Genomic DNA, 18,536 nt, shown 5'->3' with positions numbered 1-18,536 from the left:
CGGTTAAAACCAGACAAAATTAGACTGAAAAAAGTTCTATAGACGTCTAGAACTGCAGTTGAACTGTTAAATGTGTCTCTAAAAGTAGTTCATTTTTCAATAAAAATCTTGCCAAGTTTGAACCTAGACACTGAGATCGAATATTACCTGCAAATCTCTAAATCTCTGCTTACTTAATAATGTGAGTGCACATAAATCCTCCTCATAACTGTACTTTGCCTCTTTGAATCCTGTTTGATTGCATGAACACTTTGCCTGAAACGATGCCTCTCCCCTTCTAGAAATTGATAGAATCCAGAAAGGCGAGACTAAAAAGGAGGCAGAACCGTACCTGGACCTTTTCACAACGAAGAACATCAAACTTAAGGAACGAGTGCTCATACCTGTCAAACAGTACCCCAAGGTGAGCTGCCTCTTTTTTTTTTTTTTTTAATCTTGTCCTCCTTTTTTTTTTGCCATGAACCCCTCTTGATTTAATTTATCCTGCAGCCGGGTTTCAATTACACAAAGCCATGGGGTTACTTGGGAGTCTCAAATTACTCCTCTCAACCTTGATCCTTAAGCTCCAGAGTATAATTACAGCCAATACTGGCATGTCCTAAAATATCATAAAAGGATCAAAAAGTTAATTTCACTATGGGTAGGATAGCTCTATATATTGCAGTGTAATTCACACGGTGTGCAGAAGATTGGATCTTCTGCAAATGTTTCCATTCCGACTAGTAACCTCAGGTGTATTCATCCATGTCAGATCAATCTATATCTGGCTCACACATTTGGCTACATTGATTTTAGGATGATTTTTTTTTACGATGTGAGGGTATAAACTGTCCTGTAAAAACTCACACAGAATGCATCGCTAGCTGCATTATGCTTCATTTGCATGTTGTTGAATATATTTGCATCCGTTTGAGTCACCTACGTTTTTATATGGTGACTTTCTAAAGCCTTTTTGGGATTCAACTTACTTTTTTTGACATTTTTACAGAACACTTCTTTAAGATTTAAAAAAGAATAAGATGAATAGATGCTGCCCCGATCTCGAGCATCAGATCAATATGATGTAGGAGTCGGGTCTGTGGGGGTAAGACAGTCTTCTGATCTCCAGAAGCCTGTCTTAGTTTGCCAGACTTGGTTTTTAGTCGGTACATGTTTGGTTTCAGATTACAAAAGCTACTTTTACAACTCCAGGAGGAATTGCTTCCTCGTCGGCAACCCTTTTGCTAAATGCCACTGACGGCTAATTGTAGGACACATCATATATAATGATAATAATTACTTTGTTTAAAGATTACGGAGGTAAAGAACGCAGGTTTTTCCTCACAAGGCTCAGTGCTTGGATGATTGTAGTTAACTGACGGTGTTCCAGCCCTCGGGGGCTCATATCGACCTCCTCTGCTAAATCTACTACTTAAGGCTGCAGCATGTGCAACAAGACCCCTGACAGTGATTGCTCCTTCACTCTCTTGGTATTAAACTTGCCTCTTGCTGTTGATTGTCAAGCTAATTTTGTCCTGTTTTGTTTTGCTGTTAGTTCAATTTCGTGGGGAAGATTTTGGGTCCTCAGGGCAATACAATCAAGCGTCTGCAGGAAGAGACCGGAGCCAAGATCTCTGTGCTGGGCAAAGGATCCATGAGAGACAAATCCAAGGTAATACACTCCCCTCGCACACACACATCTGGCGCTACACACCTGTGCGAAGGGTACCTGAAGCCATAACACATATGGCCTGTACTTGAGAAGGGATGTCAGGCAGCGAGCCCAGATGGCGTCGACTGGCAGGATAGCTCGGGTGAACGTAAACGCGGAGCCAAGGGCACCCACGCACTGCACATCTGTTCCAGGATTCTTCCGGATATCCTGCTAAACCTGTTATCTACCACTTTGATGTAATCATCGAGCTAAATAAAGGAAGGGAATACCACACCCTATGCCTGATGCCCTCTGAGGCGGATGAAATGCGATTACTTCGTGCATAATTCATTTCATTTTAGAGTAAACTGCGGGCTTCTCTTTGACTCGCTGACGCGTCTGTGATGTTGCCCTTGTCTCAGGAGGAGGGGCTGAGGAAAGGCGGCGAGCCCAAGTACGCCCACTTGTCTATGGAGCTGCACGTATTCATCGAGGTGTTCGCCCCCGTGCCGGAGGCCTACCTGCGCATGGCACACGCCATGGAGGAGGTCAAGAAGTTCCTGTTTCCTGTGAGTCCCACTTTCTTGTGTCTTGTTGTTTTCTATTGACTCATCTGTGTGGGGCGTTCCTAGAGCTGCATCTATCTAACAATTCTTTTTTTGCCATTAATTAACCTGTTGATTACTTATTCAATTCATCATTTAGCCTGTAAAATGTCAACAATATTGCCACTCAACACAAGTTAACAGAGGCTAAAGTGATGTCTTTAGATATGTCTGACAAAGCTTTATTATTCTAAAGATGTAAATCAAAGCTGATCTTTCTTTGTAACAGTAAATTTTGAGTTAAAAGCTGATGAAAGTGTTTAAATTAGTATTAGATTTGAGTTATCTTCTGTCCGTCATTTAATTCTAATAATTAATGAGTTGACAATTTAAACCTACAAATTGAACTCTCATAATCGAATTTAGGGAAGCACCGATCCGACTTTTTTCAGTCCAGTTACCGACTTGGGCTTTGGGTATCGGCCGATACCGAGCCGATACCAGTGTTTAATTAATAAGCTGTATGCCTCACTGTGTGAAAGTGACCGGGATCATTATTTTATGTGTAAAGAAACATCATGCTTGACTTCAATATTGCTTTCCAAACTTTGTAAAACAAAATGTAATGAATATATACATAGATATATAAATGTATTGAATGGTTATTTATCATTGGAATAATAAATTGTAGCAACTAAACCAGCAACTTGGTAAAAAATCTTCAAAATTAAGAGGAAAAACAATTCAGGTGTAAACTCTTTTTAATGCAGCAACAAATTGGTCAAAACTTAAACAGGAATTAAAATGCCAGTATATAATGTGTATAAACATAAAATTGAATTCAATAGATCGGCCAAATTGTCAATGATACCCGATTCAGCTATTTGAGTCAGTACTGGCCCGATATTCGATCTAGTATCGGTATCGGTGTATTCCTAATCGAATTAATCTGCCAAATGTTTTCTCGATTAATTGTTTGGTCTATAAAATATCAACTGAAAATTGTAGAAGATGCCTGTTACAATTTCCTTAAGCCAAAGTTTATGAGCTTGTTTTGTCTAATCGGCAGCCGAAACCATGAAAACGAATGACTCACTATCACATAACAGAAAGAAAAACACTAAATTGTCACAATTGAGAAGCTGAAATTGGGGTGACAAGGTTGAGAAACCCCGCTGAAAGTGTTCTTGGGTACCTGACTGACGGTAACTCTCATTATCAAAGTTATCTGCTGAGTGTTCTCTCGATTTAGTTTGGTCTATAAAACATAATTTTAAAATTGTAAAAATGCCTGTTAACAATTTCCTAAAACCAAAGTTGATGAGCTTGTTTTGTCTAATCAGCAGCCTAAACCTTGAAAACGATTGAATCACTTTTACACAAGAGGGGGAAAAAAACCACTAAATTGTCACAATTGAGACGCTGAAATTGGGGTGAAAAGGTTGAGAAACCCCGCTGAAAGTGTTCTTGGGGTAATTGACCGATGGTGTGCCTTTCAAAAAAAGGCAGAGCGGGGTGTAAGGTAGACAAAGCAATGCAACGTAATATAAGCAATCAGCTTAAGGAGGGGGAATCGGGGCGCTTTAACTGTGTCGGCGGGGTCACCCCCTCGCCGTGTCGTCTCATTCTCCAGCGAGTGAGCAGAATCGGCTCGGTAGATGTAAGGCTCCCACACAGATCTGAGCTTACTTTATTAGTTTTATGCTGAGAGATTCTTGAGCGCGGGCCAACCCAGTCTGCTTGTCGAGCCCGTGCTGAAGCCCACAGTGCTCTAACAATGGCTCATGTCAGCGCAGGCCAATAGATGCCCACACTTTTTAATTAGTGAGCTATAGAAGAAGGAATAATTTGGGTCAAAGGTGAGATGAATGGGGCTGATGTTGCCGCGTTATGTAAAAGAAGCCCGTCGTTACAATTTAAGGCCCTAATCTGTCAGTGTTGACACCCTTTTATTTGGAACCAGGTCATGTTTTAATAAATGCCTCAAGTTCACAATGTGGTTTGTTGTTGAAATGTTTTATGTATTGCTCCTCCTGAGGTATTCCAGAAGACTTTGATTCTTTCTCTTCATCTTTTTTTCTTATACATGTATACATCTGTATACCTGTATGTCTGCCAATGTAAATGCAAAAAAGCACAGCCTTGATCCTGTGTGAAGGGGTTTTTCAGATCCCTTTTTTGTTCCTCGACACAGACATTTTCTTTTTTATATTTCCTATAGAATGTGTAAAGCCACTTTAATTAATCTAAACACCTTGATGGGTGAAGACGTGTCACCTTGCCGGCTTGTTAAATGCAGCTGCAGTCGCGCTACTCCTTGCCGTGTGTGACTGAGATGAATTCGTAATCAGTCAAGAGGTTTGCTTACTTTTTTGCTGCAGATAAATTGAAAGCTGCCGTCTGCGCTGCATATTCTAGTATCCCCCCCACCCTCCTTTCTTTTTCAGCGTCATTAGAGCTCGGTCACCGTTCCAGGGACTGATATATGAAAAAATGATCGATTGGGTCACAGTGCAGGCCTTTGCGATTGCTCCCCGAAGAAAGGTGGCCGGATTGTGTTGCGGGATTTGTGCAGCTCAGACAGGCAGCTTCACTAATCCATCCCAACTTATTGTTTTTTTGCGGATGAAATAAGGTAACCGTTGATACAGCAGTCACACCAGACTTGTCAAGAAGTGATTTACATTTTGTGCCTGATGGAGAGGCACACAGGAAGACAGGGAGTGTGGATGGATGCTTTCCAACCTCCCACATCCACGACCCCCCCCCCCCCGCACCGCCCCCCTTCTCTTTAACACTCTGAGTCACTGGCACCGAGACTTTTTCTCTCCACTCGCTCTGTTAGCCATTAGGGGGATGCCATGTTGTGAGCAGCTCTGTAATTGTGTTTCGCGCTTTTATTCATCGCTCGTTCTTCCACACTGGCTCCCTTTCTCCCCTCTTCTTCTCTCGCTTTTTCTTTTTGCTTTTCATTTGTGCTCCTTCACTTTTCCCATGTCATGTGCTCCTGTTTCTCACCCTCTCTCTCTCTTTCTTCTTTTTATTTTCTTCCTCTCTGTGTGTGTGTGTGTGTGTAGGATATGATGGATGATATCTGCCAAGAGCAGTTCATGGAGATGAGCTACCTGAACGGAGGCCAGGAGCACGGAGCCAGAGGGAGGGGGGGCCCTCCGGTCAGGGGCCGCGGAGTCCCTCCTGGTGTAGCACACAGGTGTGGAGACGCACACACACACACAGTTTCTCATACAACAGCTGCTAGGTCACTGAAGAAATACAAAGACACTATTGTTCATCGACTACCATATCTATGTATCAATGGAAATGCTGAGCAAGGCCGGAAGCAGCATTATATCGACTCCTTTTTGTGTAATTGTGTAGTTTTCAGTGTACTTATGCTGAAGAAGCAAGATACTTTTGATCCGCCGAGAATACATACTAATACGAGAAACAACTTCAGCCGTGAGTTGAAAAAATATCAAGGAATCTAAGTCAATAGCCAGTCACACAAAAAAATTCCAAATGCTCCCTAAATTATCAGTTCATGTTTAGTTTCTTTGATAAAAATGTGAAGAATCATACAGTATAGATCAGTGCTGTCAATCGATTATAATATTTAATCGCATGATTGTCAATTATTAAAGGGACTGTTTGTAAGAATCAGAAATGCTTGTTAACAGCGACACCTGTGGCTGTTAAGTCAACGAAAGTCAGCGTTGGGCTCGCGCTTGTGCTCGCTCTACATAGACATGAACGAGCATTGCTCAAAACAGTGAGGCGACACACGTCAGCTAAAACCACAATATCACTCTATATTTCACCTGCTTGGCAGTAATGTTAGCTGACCAGACGAAGGTCTCTCCATGAATCACTGCTGATCCTAGTGTTGGCTTTTCCTGCCTCAGCCTCCCGACCGCTGTCGGAGGGAACAGGGGAGACACCGGAGTTTTGGTCGGGGACGATAACGTTTCACGCTGCGGAGCCCCGTCACTTCACAAGACACGGGAAACCTCTGTTGGTCTAGAGGAGCTGCAGCATTTATTTCTGCACAAACGTCCACTGTACATTCACTAGATATTCTCAGAGCTAAACTAACTCTCCTTCAGTGTGTAGTGTGCGCGCATGCATGTGAGAGTGGAGTGAAATAGCGAGAACAAGCGTGGTGTGTGACTGAAGGCAAGCAGGCAGAGGAGCAGAGTACAGCAGAGACTCCGGCCCTGGAGACCAAAGCTACGGTCTCCCCCGCGTCCTCTGACTGCAGCCAATATTGTTTTGCAAGACGGGCTTCACTAGATATAACTTTGCGGTTTTGGTGCTTCTGTGTAGTTTGTGTTGGAGTCTGAGTCTGAACAGCGTAGCCACACGCGAGTGCGCATGGGACACCGACCCGGATTGATTTATACGTGTAAGAAGTTACAAACAGTCCCTTTAAAACTGTGATAAATCGCAAATTAATCGCACATTTTTTATCTGTGCTAAATGTTCCTTAAAGGGAGATTTGTTTGCCCAACAGGCAACAACAGCTGTCAGTGTGTCAGTGTGCTGACTTGACTATGACTTGCCCCAAACTGCATGTGATTATCATAAAGTGGGCATTTCTGTAAAGGGGAGACTCGTGGGTACCCATAGAACCCATTTTCATTCACATATCTGGAGGTCAGAGGTCAAGGGACCCCTTTTGCAAATCGCCATGTCAGTTTCTCTTGGCCAAAATTTAGTGTAAGTTTGGAGCGTAATTTTGCTTCCTTCACGATATGCCAGTATGACATGGTACCAATGGATTCATTAGGTTTTATGATTTCATCTTCACTCTCAATCTTTAAAACTGAGTCCGCTACATCCCAAAAATCACAAGTTGCATTAATGCGTTAAAGAAATTAGTGCCGTTAAAACGAATTTGCGTTAACGCGTTATCTCGTTAATTTTGACAGCCCTAGTATAAATATGTTAAAATTGTATAAGTTTTCCCTTTTTCAAGAGACTAGCTTGACATTTTGGCAAAGAGGCTTATTTGCTTTCTTGCCACGAGTTAGATGAGAAGCTCAACAACACTCGCATATCTGTATGGTGCATTATGCTGATAATTAGCGTAGAGATATGAAAATGGTATCGATCTTCTCGTCTAACTCCTGGTGAGAAAGTGAATACACATATTTCCCAAAATGTCGAACTATTCCCTCAAGTAGAAGAAGAGCACAGTATTAACTCAGTGTTCTCGTCTCCAGGGGTCGGGGAATGCCACCTCGCGGTGCTCCCGCCAGGGGAGGTGTGCCCCGAGGCGGCCCAGCCAGAGGTGGCGCAGTGAGAGGCGTCCCAGGAGGCCGAGGAGGACCCCCAGCAGCACCATCCAGGGGAGCCTCAGCACCCCGTGCCAGGCCCCCAACCGCCGGACCCCCACAGAGGATGGCACCCCACCAGCACACCCCTAGTGCAGCTGCTGAGGGCTACGACGAATATGTAAGTACAAGAACCAGCGGAGGGTAGTTTTAATTCATCCATTTAGTTTATATGTGAATGTCCTCAGCACAGTTCATATTATACAAACAAACAAAAAGATATCTTTAAACGGCAGGTTTGACGTAGCTAAATCTGGCCTCCAACACGTGTCTCCTCTCAATGAGCTTGTTCTTGGCACTCAGTTAGCTTTGAATTGCTCGTCCGTCAACACAGAAATAAGTGATTTTGGATGCTTGAGACATAAGGGGAGCGTGTCTGCTTCAGTACAAGTGTAGTACTTTGGGGACATCTTGACATCCATGATTCATGAACAAGCCTCTCCCTAACTCTCACTCTGTTTCCTTCCCTCTCCAGGGCTACGATGAGAGCTACACAGACACGGCCTACGAGTCATACGACAGCTATTACAGTCAGCCGCAGGCGTGAGTGAATCAGACGTCTCTTTGGTTTTCACCTGCTTCTCACAAAGTGCACACACAGACACACACATTGCCTAGTTGCTAGTTTTGCTCAAAGTGTTTTTTGAGAGCAGAAAAACACTTTTTAGCCACTCTGCACAAAATTCAGCGCTGATGGTACTTCACGTTTCATGGTTTGGATGGCGGTGTTTTTTTAGGAGAACCAGCCGGGACTGAGATGTTTCAATGCTAGAGAGCCAAGCTTTGATCTTATTCATGGAAGCCAATTATCGTCCCCCTAGACATTACAGTCAGCAGCTACTTGATGTTTTTTGCAAAGATTAAAAGCGATTATTTTTCTTTTTCTCTCTCTTGTTTTTGACCATCAGAGAGCCAGAATACTACGACTACGGACACGGAGAGACCACAGAGTCGTACGAGTCATATGGTGAGGAAAAACTTTATTCGCTGTCAACAAAGATGACTTAATTTATACTTTTAAAAATATGCTGAATATAAAAAGTGTGCATATAAATATGACCCCCCAAAAAACAACTAAAAGTTAGCAAAAGAAAAATTTTAAAAGTTTTAATTGTATTTCATTTTTTAAGTCCTATAGTATGCAATACATCCCCAAATGTTGTTATGGATGAATTTTCAGTTATTGATTGGTTGATTGATTTGTATAATGTCCTGGAATTGTCAATTTAAGTCTAAAATTTACGACTGTCCTCGACCAACGAAATTCTTAGTCGACTAATCGAGGAGTTGATTTAATCGACAGATCTGTAAAACTGAGTTTCTCCACAAAGAATCACACGAAAGCACCACTTTAAATCTTGTGTTTACCAGAGATGTGCTCATTAGATTCTTGGAAATAAGTCATTCAGCATGAAAAAAGCTTAAAAACCAACTAATTGACTAAAGAAATCTTAGTCGACTAAGACCAAACGAGCGATTAGTCGACTAATTGACTCAGAGGGGGCAGCCCTACTACAAATATTGATAGCCCACCATACGTGACTTATTGGAGAAGGACTTCAAATTGACTTTATGGATCACCAGCCAAAATTAGATTTCATAGTTAAAGCCACTAACTGGTAACTTTAAAGCTACCCTGTGGAGGTTTTGACCACAGATAGCGCTATGGAGAAATATTCTAATGAGACGGCCCCTGATATATTTGTATTGGGCAATGCACAGTCCTGCCAATGGTTTCATGTTATTCCAAATAGGAGTGTAAGAAAATATTGACACACATCAGTATTGCGAAATGATGTTGTGCTATATACTGTATTGATTCTCCAAAACACTATATTGATTTTTAATTAACCTCTTAAAAATTCAATGGCCCGCCGGCGGACCCGGCCACTATTCCGTATTTCGGAGGTTATAGTGCTAGCATGTCGTGAAGAATGTTAAATAACGCTCCAAAGTTACACTACATTTTGGTGAGGAAAAACTGGCATGGCCATTTTTGAAGGGGTCCCTTGACCTCTGACCTCAGGATATGTGAATGAAAATGGGTTAAATAAGGGTACCTACAAGTCTCCCCTTTAGGGAAATGCCCACTTTATGATAATTCCATGCCGTTTGGGCCAAAAAACTAAACATAAATGTATTTTCGCCTATTCTAAAATGGTGTATTTTGATATTTCTGCATACTGGGGTCCCTAAACTGTCTTAGAATTGCATAAATTGGGTATCACTGTAAAGCTGAGACTCTTGTGGATCCAATGAGTCCAATTGTATTCATGTGTAATGATGTAAGTCCACATAGTAGCCATTTCACAAAGTGACTTTGTTTACTCAGATTTTGTACATACTGTATGGTGGCGTGTCTTTATAATATGACAGTTTTCCTAAAATTAGTTTAGGCAAAATCGCAATATATCTTCTTGCTTTACAGTATCACAATATTTTGCAATATATTGAATCGTTACTCCTGTAACATATCATGTTGTCAGATTCTTGCCAAAACCAGTCCTAATTCCAACACCTTTGTGCAGAAAAACTCCACAGGGCACCTTTAACGTCCACTAACCAAATGAGTTTTCTGTGATAAGATAAGATATTCCTTTATTAATCCCACAGTGGGGAAATTTAAAAAAAAAAAAAAAAAAAAAAATCTTCAAGTGGTTTGAATCCATATTGAATTGTAAATGTGTTTATTTGTGTGTGTCCTCTCCAGGCCAGGATGACTGGAACGGGACCCAGCGAACTGCTGTAGGGAAGGCCCCTCCCCCCTCCAGAGGTGCCAAGACGCCTTACCGGGAGCACCCATACCGACAGTACTGAAGCGGACTCCCCACCCTTAACGTGTCGCCCTGTCTACCACGGCAGCTCTCGCTTTAAGCAGCCCGACAAAAGTAATTGTCCGTTTTGTCTTTGGTTTGGTCTTTTCCTACGCTGGACTTTATACGAGAGAGCAAATTTGGGAACTGAAAATCGGAACTGGTTTTTGAGATTTGACCGCGAACTCCCTCCCCCACCCCTACTTTGTCGCTCCAACCAACCAGCCACCAATCCCTCCAACCAACCAACCAAAGCGGCTTTTAGATGGGTTAGAGAGGAGAAAGTTGGCGTCCTTTTTATGTTCCTTTTCATTTGAATTTTTAATTTATTTTGCTGTATTTTTTTCTCTGACCCTTTTTACCCCCCTCTGGCTTTTTTTGCATTGTTGATCTTTAATTTTTTTTAAACTGTTTGGGAGTAGTCATTTCTAGTGGAATTAGTGGCTCATTATCAACTTGTCTAAGGAATTAATTGTTTTTTAAATACAAAGAATCTGTCGAGGGTCAGTTGCAGATTCCCATTTAGGCTACATTTCAAAATTCTGTTAATATAGCCAAATAAAATACCTTTTAAACTTTCAATTATGTAATATAGAAACAAAAAAAAAACCAATCCTAAATTAAGTGAAGGTTAAAGAATCAATGTTAATGGAATCAGTACAATTCATTCTTGATGATGGTTTGTTTTTAAATAGTTCTAAAACGTTGTCCATTTAGACTTAGGCAGCAATATTTGTCATTGTACTTAGAGTTTTGAAATATAGCCCTAATAGACACTGTTGAGATGGACTGTCCTCATATCCTCAATTTGTTCTACATGTTAAAAATTAATTTTAAGACTCTGAAGACAAAAATGTTTGTTTAATGAGCACATGGCCGAGAGATGGCCTCGTGTTAATGCTAAAAAAACAGTTCAGGTCTTCATTTTTGTGATCTGATTCTCTATAAACTGCATGCACAAAAAGTACACAAAGAAGGATTGGGACAAAAATCTCCACATGGGTCTTCTCTTTCTACAGAGAAGGGATCCTGCAGCTCAATCCGAACTCTTGTACATATTTTAAAACATCCTAACTGTACTTATTCTGCCACTAGTATCTGTACCCTCTCCATAAAATGCATTATGCTACATGTGTAAGCTTGCCTAAATAGGTTACTAAATCTGTCCAAAAGATGTTTTGCAGCAGTTTGTCAATAAAGCTTAGTTTGTTTTTTATGAAACTTAACTTGCTTTATTTGTTTCCTGTCCTAGTAAAATTCTGAAATGGCCTTTTTTAAACAACAAGTCAGATGTAGATGTTTTCATTTGTTTCTCATTCAAAACCGCATTTTAAATCTAAATGAATGTATTGACGTCTGAAGACTTTAACCCTACTAAATGATGTCTTGATTGATTATCAAAAGAGCACAACTTATTCTTTCTCTCTCTTTCTATACTTTTTAAAAAGGACCCAGAGGTAAGACCTCTAAAATAACCTGGATAGCTTCCTAATGTGTATAGAGTTCTAAAGCATTGAATGCCTGGGTATGTATAAGACTTTTTCAATCCTCTTACCTGTGGTCGTAATCGTTAATGAGAATTGCTTTTATAGCTGAAAATTAACTGAATTCAAACCACCATTCAGGTCTAGGCTTCATTGTCATGAATGACGCTGGCGCGATGGCTACTTTAGTACAGAGTAATGGCAGTGCAATGGAGAGGATGGTTATAACCTAGAGAACTCCACTGTAAAGGTAACCTAACCCTAAATGTTTAATTTCGTAGTGTGTTTATCCATTGACATAAACTTGCTGGTAAATGCGTACAGTTTCTTAAAATATTATTACAGTCATGGCAACAAAAAAGAATCGACTCAAAAGTAAGAAAAACGTAACTTCCAATATCATACAGTAGTGGATTTTATGTACCAAAATAACTGTTCTGTGTACTAACAAAATATATTAGAATAGTGTTAATGCAACTCTTGCTAAAATGAACAAAGCCAAATCTATGTCAATATCTTCTGTTACTTTTTTTATTTGCTGTGTAAACTGTAATATTTAAAAGGTTCTGCCTGTACAAAGTTATCCAAAAAAGAAAAGCTTGAGTTGCATGAGCATATCTTCTCCTGTAGACGTTGCATGATCTGTCTCAAGTTTCTCCCAGTGTTTTTAGACAGGGTATTGATTTGGGGTTTGTCCTTCCTTCAGGCACAGCTATCGGTCACTGAGTGCCCCGGAGACTGACAGTCTGCTGAAGTGAGACCATACAAACCTCAGGTTGGTCCGCCGCCGCAACTCTTTCCATTTTAAAGAGCCATAGTGCTGGTTTCTGCATGCTTTAGCACAGTAACGCACAACTTGCATATTTTTTTTCCCCACTTTCCATGCAGCAAGTCTTAAAGATTGATTCTTCTACCTTCCAGGCAGCCATTAGTGTTCGTTCATGTTTGTACAATATGAAACATCTTGCATAGACTTGAAACTTGCATGAAATGTGTAATCCATCACAGAGAACTAATCTTTCTTTCTTTTTTTTTTTTCAAATCTTGATTGCTTTTGTAGCAAGTAGAGCTCATTTTGGGGTCTTTCCCTGTTGCCACATTCATGGACACTCGAGATCACCACTCTGGTTCCAGACAGCAACCTTTTTAAAGGAACAGTTTGACATTTGACAGCCAGTAGCCGCTTAGTTTAGCATGTCATAAAGACTAGACATGGGGGGGAAAAGCTGACCTGGCTCTGTCCAAAGGTCATAAAATCTGTCGTCTGTACAAAAACTGATACGTAAAAACATCATATCGTCATTTTACAGGGGTGTAGTCTCATAAATAAAGGTCTAGCTCTACACTTCTTCTGGTATAGGGGGAAAAAACACGCTCTGGCTTGTTTGTATGTCTTTTAACCAGTTGCAATCGTCTTGGGCGGCGCCTAGCACAGGATGCAGCGACGGTGCCCTTGCAAAAAAGATAGTAGAGGGAATGGATGCTTTGAGATACGCAGCCAACGTCAGACTTATACCCACAGTCTACTAGGGCTGTGTATTGGCCAAAATCTGGCGATACAAATCATGATACAGGGATTCCGATTCAATATATTGCGATACTGTAAACAAGGCAATTATATTGGGATTTTTTAAAATCTAATTTTAGGAAAACTGTCATAGTATAAAGAACGCAGTTTATTTTTTTATGCAATCAGAACAGAGGGATCTGCATTTGCATTTATCACAGTCGCTGCAACATCTAACATCATAGCACTACTTTGAGAGGGCGCAAGTATTCATTAAAAATCTAGGGCTAACCCAAAGCTTCATCCGTTGCCATGGTAATCAACCTCCAAATCAGTATTCCAATGCTTTGTTTTTCTAGTTTTTATATATATATATATATATATATATATGTATATATATATATATATATGTATGTATGTAATAATAATGTATAAATCCCAAAATAGCCCATGAAATAAGGAATAATCCCACAACATTATTCACTATTTATATTCAACATTAACAAGTATTAGTTATTCTAATTAGACGGACTAACTAGACGGATATCGCTGTTTGCGTGTAGAGGTGTGTGTGTGAAACGGGGGAGATGGAGACCGACAGACTGAAGAACATGTCAGCCTGCTGCGTTGCGCCGTGAAGCTTCGAATACTTTGGAATATTTCTCACCTAAGTTTCAAAGCCCAAAAATGGTATTCGGAACAGCCCTGTAAAAATCGATACAGTGTTTTTGAGAATCAACACAGTATCACAAAAAATAATATCGCGATAATTGATATTTTTCACACCGGTGACACCGGTCACCAAGTAGCGGTAACTTCCTGGATTCTCCTCTGGTTGCCAGAGTTACACACCTCCCTGTAAAACTTAAAATTGTATATACACTTTTGACCGTTACTTTTGGATAAAGCCAGGCTAGCTGTTCCCCTATATTTCTAGTCTTTAAGCTTCATATTTGCTTGGGTTTTCGTATAATGCCTCAATGATGCTTTATAGCAGCTGAAATCTCCACTAAGGAGAGTTTTTAGTCCTTGCCTGCAGCACCAACTTTAAAAGAAAACTGACAAGGCCCCCTCTGTGATGGATTAGTCATCTCGAGCTGTAATGTGAAGTATACACAATTTGTAGGTAATGGTCTAAGACATTCCAAACCCACTGGTATGGTCCTTTTAACTTGTCCCATTTTCCCAAAAGACCATTGTGCAAGAAACGTTGCTGCAGATGCCTGTGGGCGTTTCAGCCAGTGTAACATTATGCAGCGGCAGCACGTTCGCGATATTCACAGCATTTCAAAGGTTGGTTGATTCTGATGATTGCCCAGCTCCTGTAAGTTGCCTGGCTTTTTGACAGCGCCTGTGAATTGGTGTGTGGCCGCGCTAGCCTTCAGCAAGTCTGAGCGAGGGAGAACGCGACGCCGGGTGTCAGTGTGGTCTCGGGGAAAGTGACTAATGAGGATCCGTAGCTCAAGGCTCTCTGACAGAAGGGAAATAGGCGCGAGAGGCGATTCCCGAAATGGAACCAGCATGAGGAGAGAGGTGTCAGAGGGATTTTTCGTGATGTCCTGTCCGCGCCTTGAAGGCAGGAAAAAAAGTTAAATGAAGGCTCGAAAAGTAATGCTTGGTGGTCAGACTTTGAGAAACATAACTGTCGGTGGCATTTTAGGAGAGTGGAGCTGGATAACGAACCATTTAAGAACTTTTTGAGATGTGTTCTGATAGAAAGGTCACACACTTGTTTGAGGAATGTGTTTGACACGACTGCTTTCACAAAACTATTTTCACAAAAGACCCTCGGAGGAAAAAATGTCCTATTTAATCATGAAAACTATTTACTAGGGCTGTCAATCGATTCAAACATTTAATCGTGATTAATCACACATTTTTTTATCTGTTCAAAATGTACCTTAAAGGGAGATTTGTCAAGTATTTAATCCTCTTATTAACATGGGTTTGGGCAAATATGCTTGCGTTATGAAAATGTATGTATATATTTATTATTGGAAATCAATTAACAACACAAAACAATGACAAATATTGTCCAGAAACCCTCACAGGTACTGCATTTAGCATTAAAAATATGCTCAAATCATAACATGGTAAACTGCAGCCCGACAGGCAACAACAGCTGTCAGTGTGTCAGTGTGCTGACTTGACTATGACTTGCCCCAAACTGCATGTGATTATCATAAAGTGGGCATGTCTGTAAAGGGGAGACTCGTGGGTACCCATAGAACCCATTTTTATTCACATATCTTGAGGTCAGAGGTCAAGGGACCCCTTTGAAAATGGCTATGCCAGTTTTTCCTCACCAAAAGCTTAGCTTATTTGGAGCGTTATTTAGCCTCCTTCGTGACAAGCTAGTATGACACAGCTGGTACCGATGGATTCCTTAGGTTTTCTAGTGTCTTAATGCGTTAAAGAAATTAGTGGCGTTAAAATGAATTTGCATTGACTTTGACGGCCCTACTATTCACTGTTTCAACAGACATGTCTGGTCTTTGGTTCTCATTTGCTGCTATGTTCGAAGCTGCTGCAAAATCCTCAAAAAGGGAGACCTGTGACCACATTAGCTGTTGATTGAAATATTAATGCACTAATCCAAAATCACCGGTCTTGCCAGTAATTATGTCTTACTTAGCATAATGTTGCTTTACTACTATTGAAGAGCTGTGCTACTTGGCAGGAAAATGACCTTTAATTATTACAGCCACTGCTGCTTAGAAATTAAATTGAGAAAGTGGGCTCTTTTTATGCCAAACATTACCTCTTATCTGTCATTAAATCACTGTGAAGTAGAGGAGGTTCTGTGACTTCAACCTGAGAAGGAAGATATGGAGCAAATATGATTGAAAAATGTTATTTTTATAAAACGGTCACTATATCCTGTAGTGCATGAGACAGGTAATCTGGAAAAATCATGTGCCTATGTGTCCTCCGGTGCTCCCTAGTGGCATCTGCAAGATTTCACAGACTGGAGGAAAACAAACAATCAGAGCCGAGATGAGCAGCTGTCAATCACTCGCAAACTCTGATCAAACGGTCAAACTAGGCAGCGCTGATCAAATAAAAATCAATATTCTGTAAATGTAATGCCTATTTCTCGCATTAAATGTTTTCAGAAACATCTTGTAGTGTTCTGTTTAGCTGTAAGATGAAAGTTTGTGACTTGGCAGCCATGTTGAGATCTGTTGAGGAAATACCAAGCACCGCCCACCAGCCGGAGCACACTTTCTCATTTTACAGCTAAACAGCACACTACAAGATGTTTCTGAAAACATTTTATGTGAGAAACGCGCATTACAGTAACAGAAAATAATTCATATTTTATCAGTGCTGTCTAGTTTAACCGTTTGATCGGAGTTCGCGAGTGATTGACAGCTCCCTCCGTTGAATGAACAGCCAATAGGAACGCTCTCTCTCTCTCTCTCTGAATTGACCTGTGATTGGCCAAAGTCTCCCGTCACGGGCTAGATTTTTTAAAGCCTGAAAACAGAGCCATGAGGAGGTGCAGAAGTCTAGTTTTCTCACAGGACACTTGATTTACAATATGCTGAAAGGTTATTATGGATATATTTTGCCCCATGATGCCCAAAACATTCTGCCTACTGCCACTTTAAAGAACCAGCGATGTGTGTTTACATGTGGTGATTGATGTCTCGCCTGTGATTTTGTCTCCTCTTCAGTGAAGCCGTGCACGGGAGAAGCTCAGCATGAAGGAGGTGGTCAGACGAGGCTCTCAGGGTCGCCCTGTTGAAAGGAGTGGCCCAAGGCCCAGTTCTGTTCCTGGCAGGGGGGTGGCTGTGGTGGCCGGCCGCCAAGTGACCCACAGGAGCCAGCTGATAGCTGAGAGGAGCTGGCTCAGACTCCCTCTGGAACAGGACTAAGACCGCAGCTGGTCAGCGAAGACTTTCAGCTCGCTGGGAATCCAGAACAACCAGACTCTCATTTTCTGTGGACTATTTTCTTCTATTTCATGTCTATACATTATCCTCGTGTAATTATTTTCTAACACCGAAGACACCCACTTGAAGCTGATTGCATGCTGCTGTACGCAGCTTCCGCAGACCACCCCCTCTTCCAACAAATGTAATTGTTACAGCCTAATTCACCATAAAATGAGCACTCCTGTTATAGTAGACTGTGAAATTGCTTTTAATTTCTATTAACCCTTAAATTAGACATGAAACAAAAGTCTTTCACTTTCTGCAAGGCAAGCTGTATTCTCCCATTCATTTGTGACATCTGCATTTCAATTATGTTTTTAAACATTCTGGCTGCGTGTTATTTAGTATCCATGCCTTATTGCTGCGTGAAATTAGACTCAGTGCTGGAGAGTTAAACATGCCCGGAGAGAGTGGATCACTATCTCGCTGCGGCCGAGTTCACCGCGAACACACACACACACACGCCGCCACATCTTGGCATTGCACGGCCTTGTGCAGCCCTGAGGATATCAAATGCTAATGCAGCGGCCTATTTGCATGTACTCGCATGTGCGCTCCCTGCAAATGTGCAACACTTTCATAACCAACGCTGGCTTGTTCGCAGCGCTTCGGCGTCCAAGTATGATAATTCGGCGAGATGTACCCGGGAGGAGGGCTGCATGTGAGAAAGGGACTGGGTGAAGGCAGACATTACTAACTTCCCTCCATCTATCCATCTATCCATCATGCCTCTGTTGATTTGATTCCCCCTCTATGCCATTTTCTGCCATTATCACTGATGGTATTACGGCTGCCTGTGGTGCTGAGTTACATTTAGAGGTCAAAACTCTACTTTCCTGTATTAAAAACAAATTTCTCTGTCCCGACTCGCTGGTCAGAGGCAGCATTAGCCAAGTCAGAGGCTCCATTTAGTTTATTGAAAAAGCCAGCAGCTTAGAGGATAGAACATTAGATATTAGGATAGAAAGAGATGAAACGTCAACGGGCCATATCCAAAACAGATCATTTTTCAGTCTTCATGTGCTATTATGTCTAAAATAATGATTTCTGTGTCTCCTATAATCTAATGAAAGATAAGTGATGGCATGGAAGCCATCTCCTTTTGTTTGAATCGATGAGCTGTCAAGAGCGCGAGGGTGGAAGAGAAAGTAAATGTTGCTGTGCAATGATCAATAAAAGTAGACTTGAATGTGAACGAGCCATGTATCAGTCTGTGATGTTTCCTCTTGGCTGTAGCTGCCTGCAGCACAGTCTGCATGTAGTCAACTGGCGTGGTGCGT

The 18,536-nt window shown here is 41.3% G+C and overlaps 1 protein-coding gene across 3 annotated transcripts in view; it reads left to right on the top strand.

The window, feature by feature from the left end:
• khdrbs1b (KH domain containing, RNA binding, signal transduction associated 1b) overlaps positions 1 to 18,451 on the top strand; it is a 20,599-nt gene extending 2,148 nt beyond the window's left edge. Inside the window, exons 2-12 of one of the 3 annotated variants that reach the window (XR_005210353.1) lie at positions 282 to 403; positions 1,535 to 1,651; positions 2,056 to 2,202; positions 5,256 to 5,389; positions 7,401 to 7,632; positions 7,987 to 8,054; positions 8,420 to 8,478; positions 10,222 to 10,399; positions 11,773 to 11,781; positions 12,515 to 12,583; positions 16,996 to 18,451. Coding sequence is in view for 1 of the 3 variants with exons in the window: in XM_037795452.1 (XP_037651380.1) it covers positions 282 to 403; positions 1,535 to 1,651; positions 2,056 to 2,202; positions 5,256 to 5,389; positions 7,401 to 7,632; positions 7,987 to 8,054; positions 8,420 to 8,478; positions 10,222 to 10,328 (986 nt within the window). In the remaining 2 variants the exon portion in view is untranslated. Of the gene's footprint in view, positions 1 to 281; positions 404 to 1,534; positions 1,652 to 2,055; positions 2,203 to 5,255; positions 5,390 to 7,400; positions 7,633 to 7,986; positions 8,055 to 8,419; positions 8,479 to 10,221; positions 11,551 to 11,772; positions 11,782 to 12,514; positions 12,584 to 16,995 lie in introns of those variants that run through there. The other 2 variants (XR_005210352.1, XM_037795452.1) reach the window with 2 other exon arrangements.
• Positions 18,452 to 18,536: the final 85 nt, after the last annotated feature.

This window comes from Sebastes umbrosus, chromosome 15, assembly GCF_015220745.1.
Source record: "Sebastes umbrosus isolate fSebUmb1 chromosome 15, fSebUmb1.pri, whole genome shotgun sequence".
In the NCBI taxonomy this organism is placed as follows: Eukaryota; Metazoa; Chordata; class Actinopteri; order Perciformes; family Sebastidae; genus Sebastes; species Sebastes umbrosus.
This window is presented reverse-complemented; position numbering and strand designations above follow the sequence as displayed.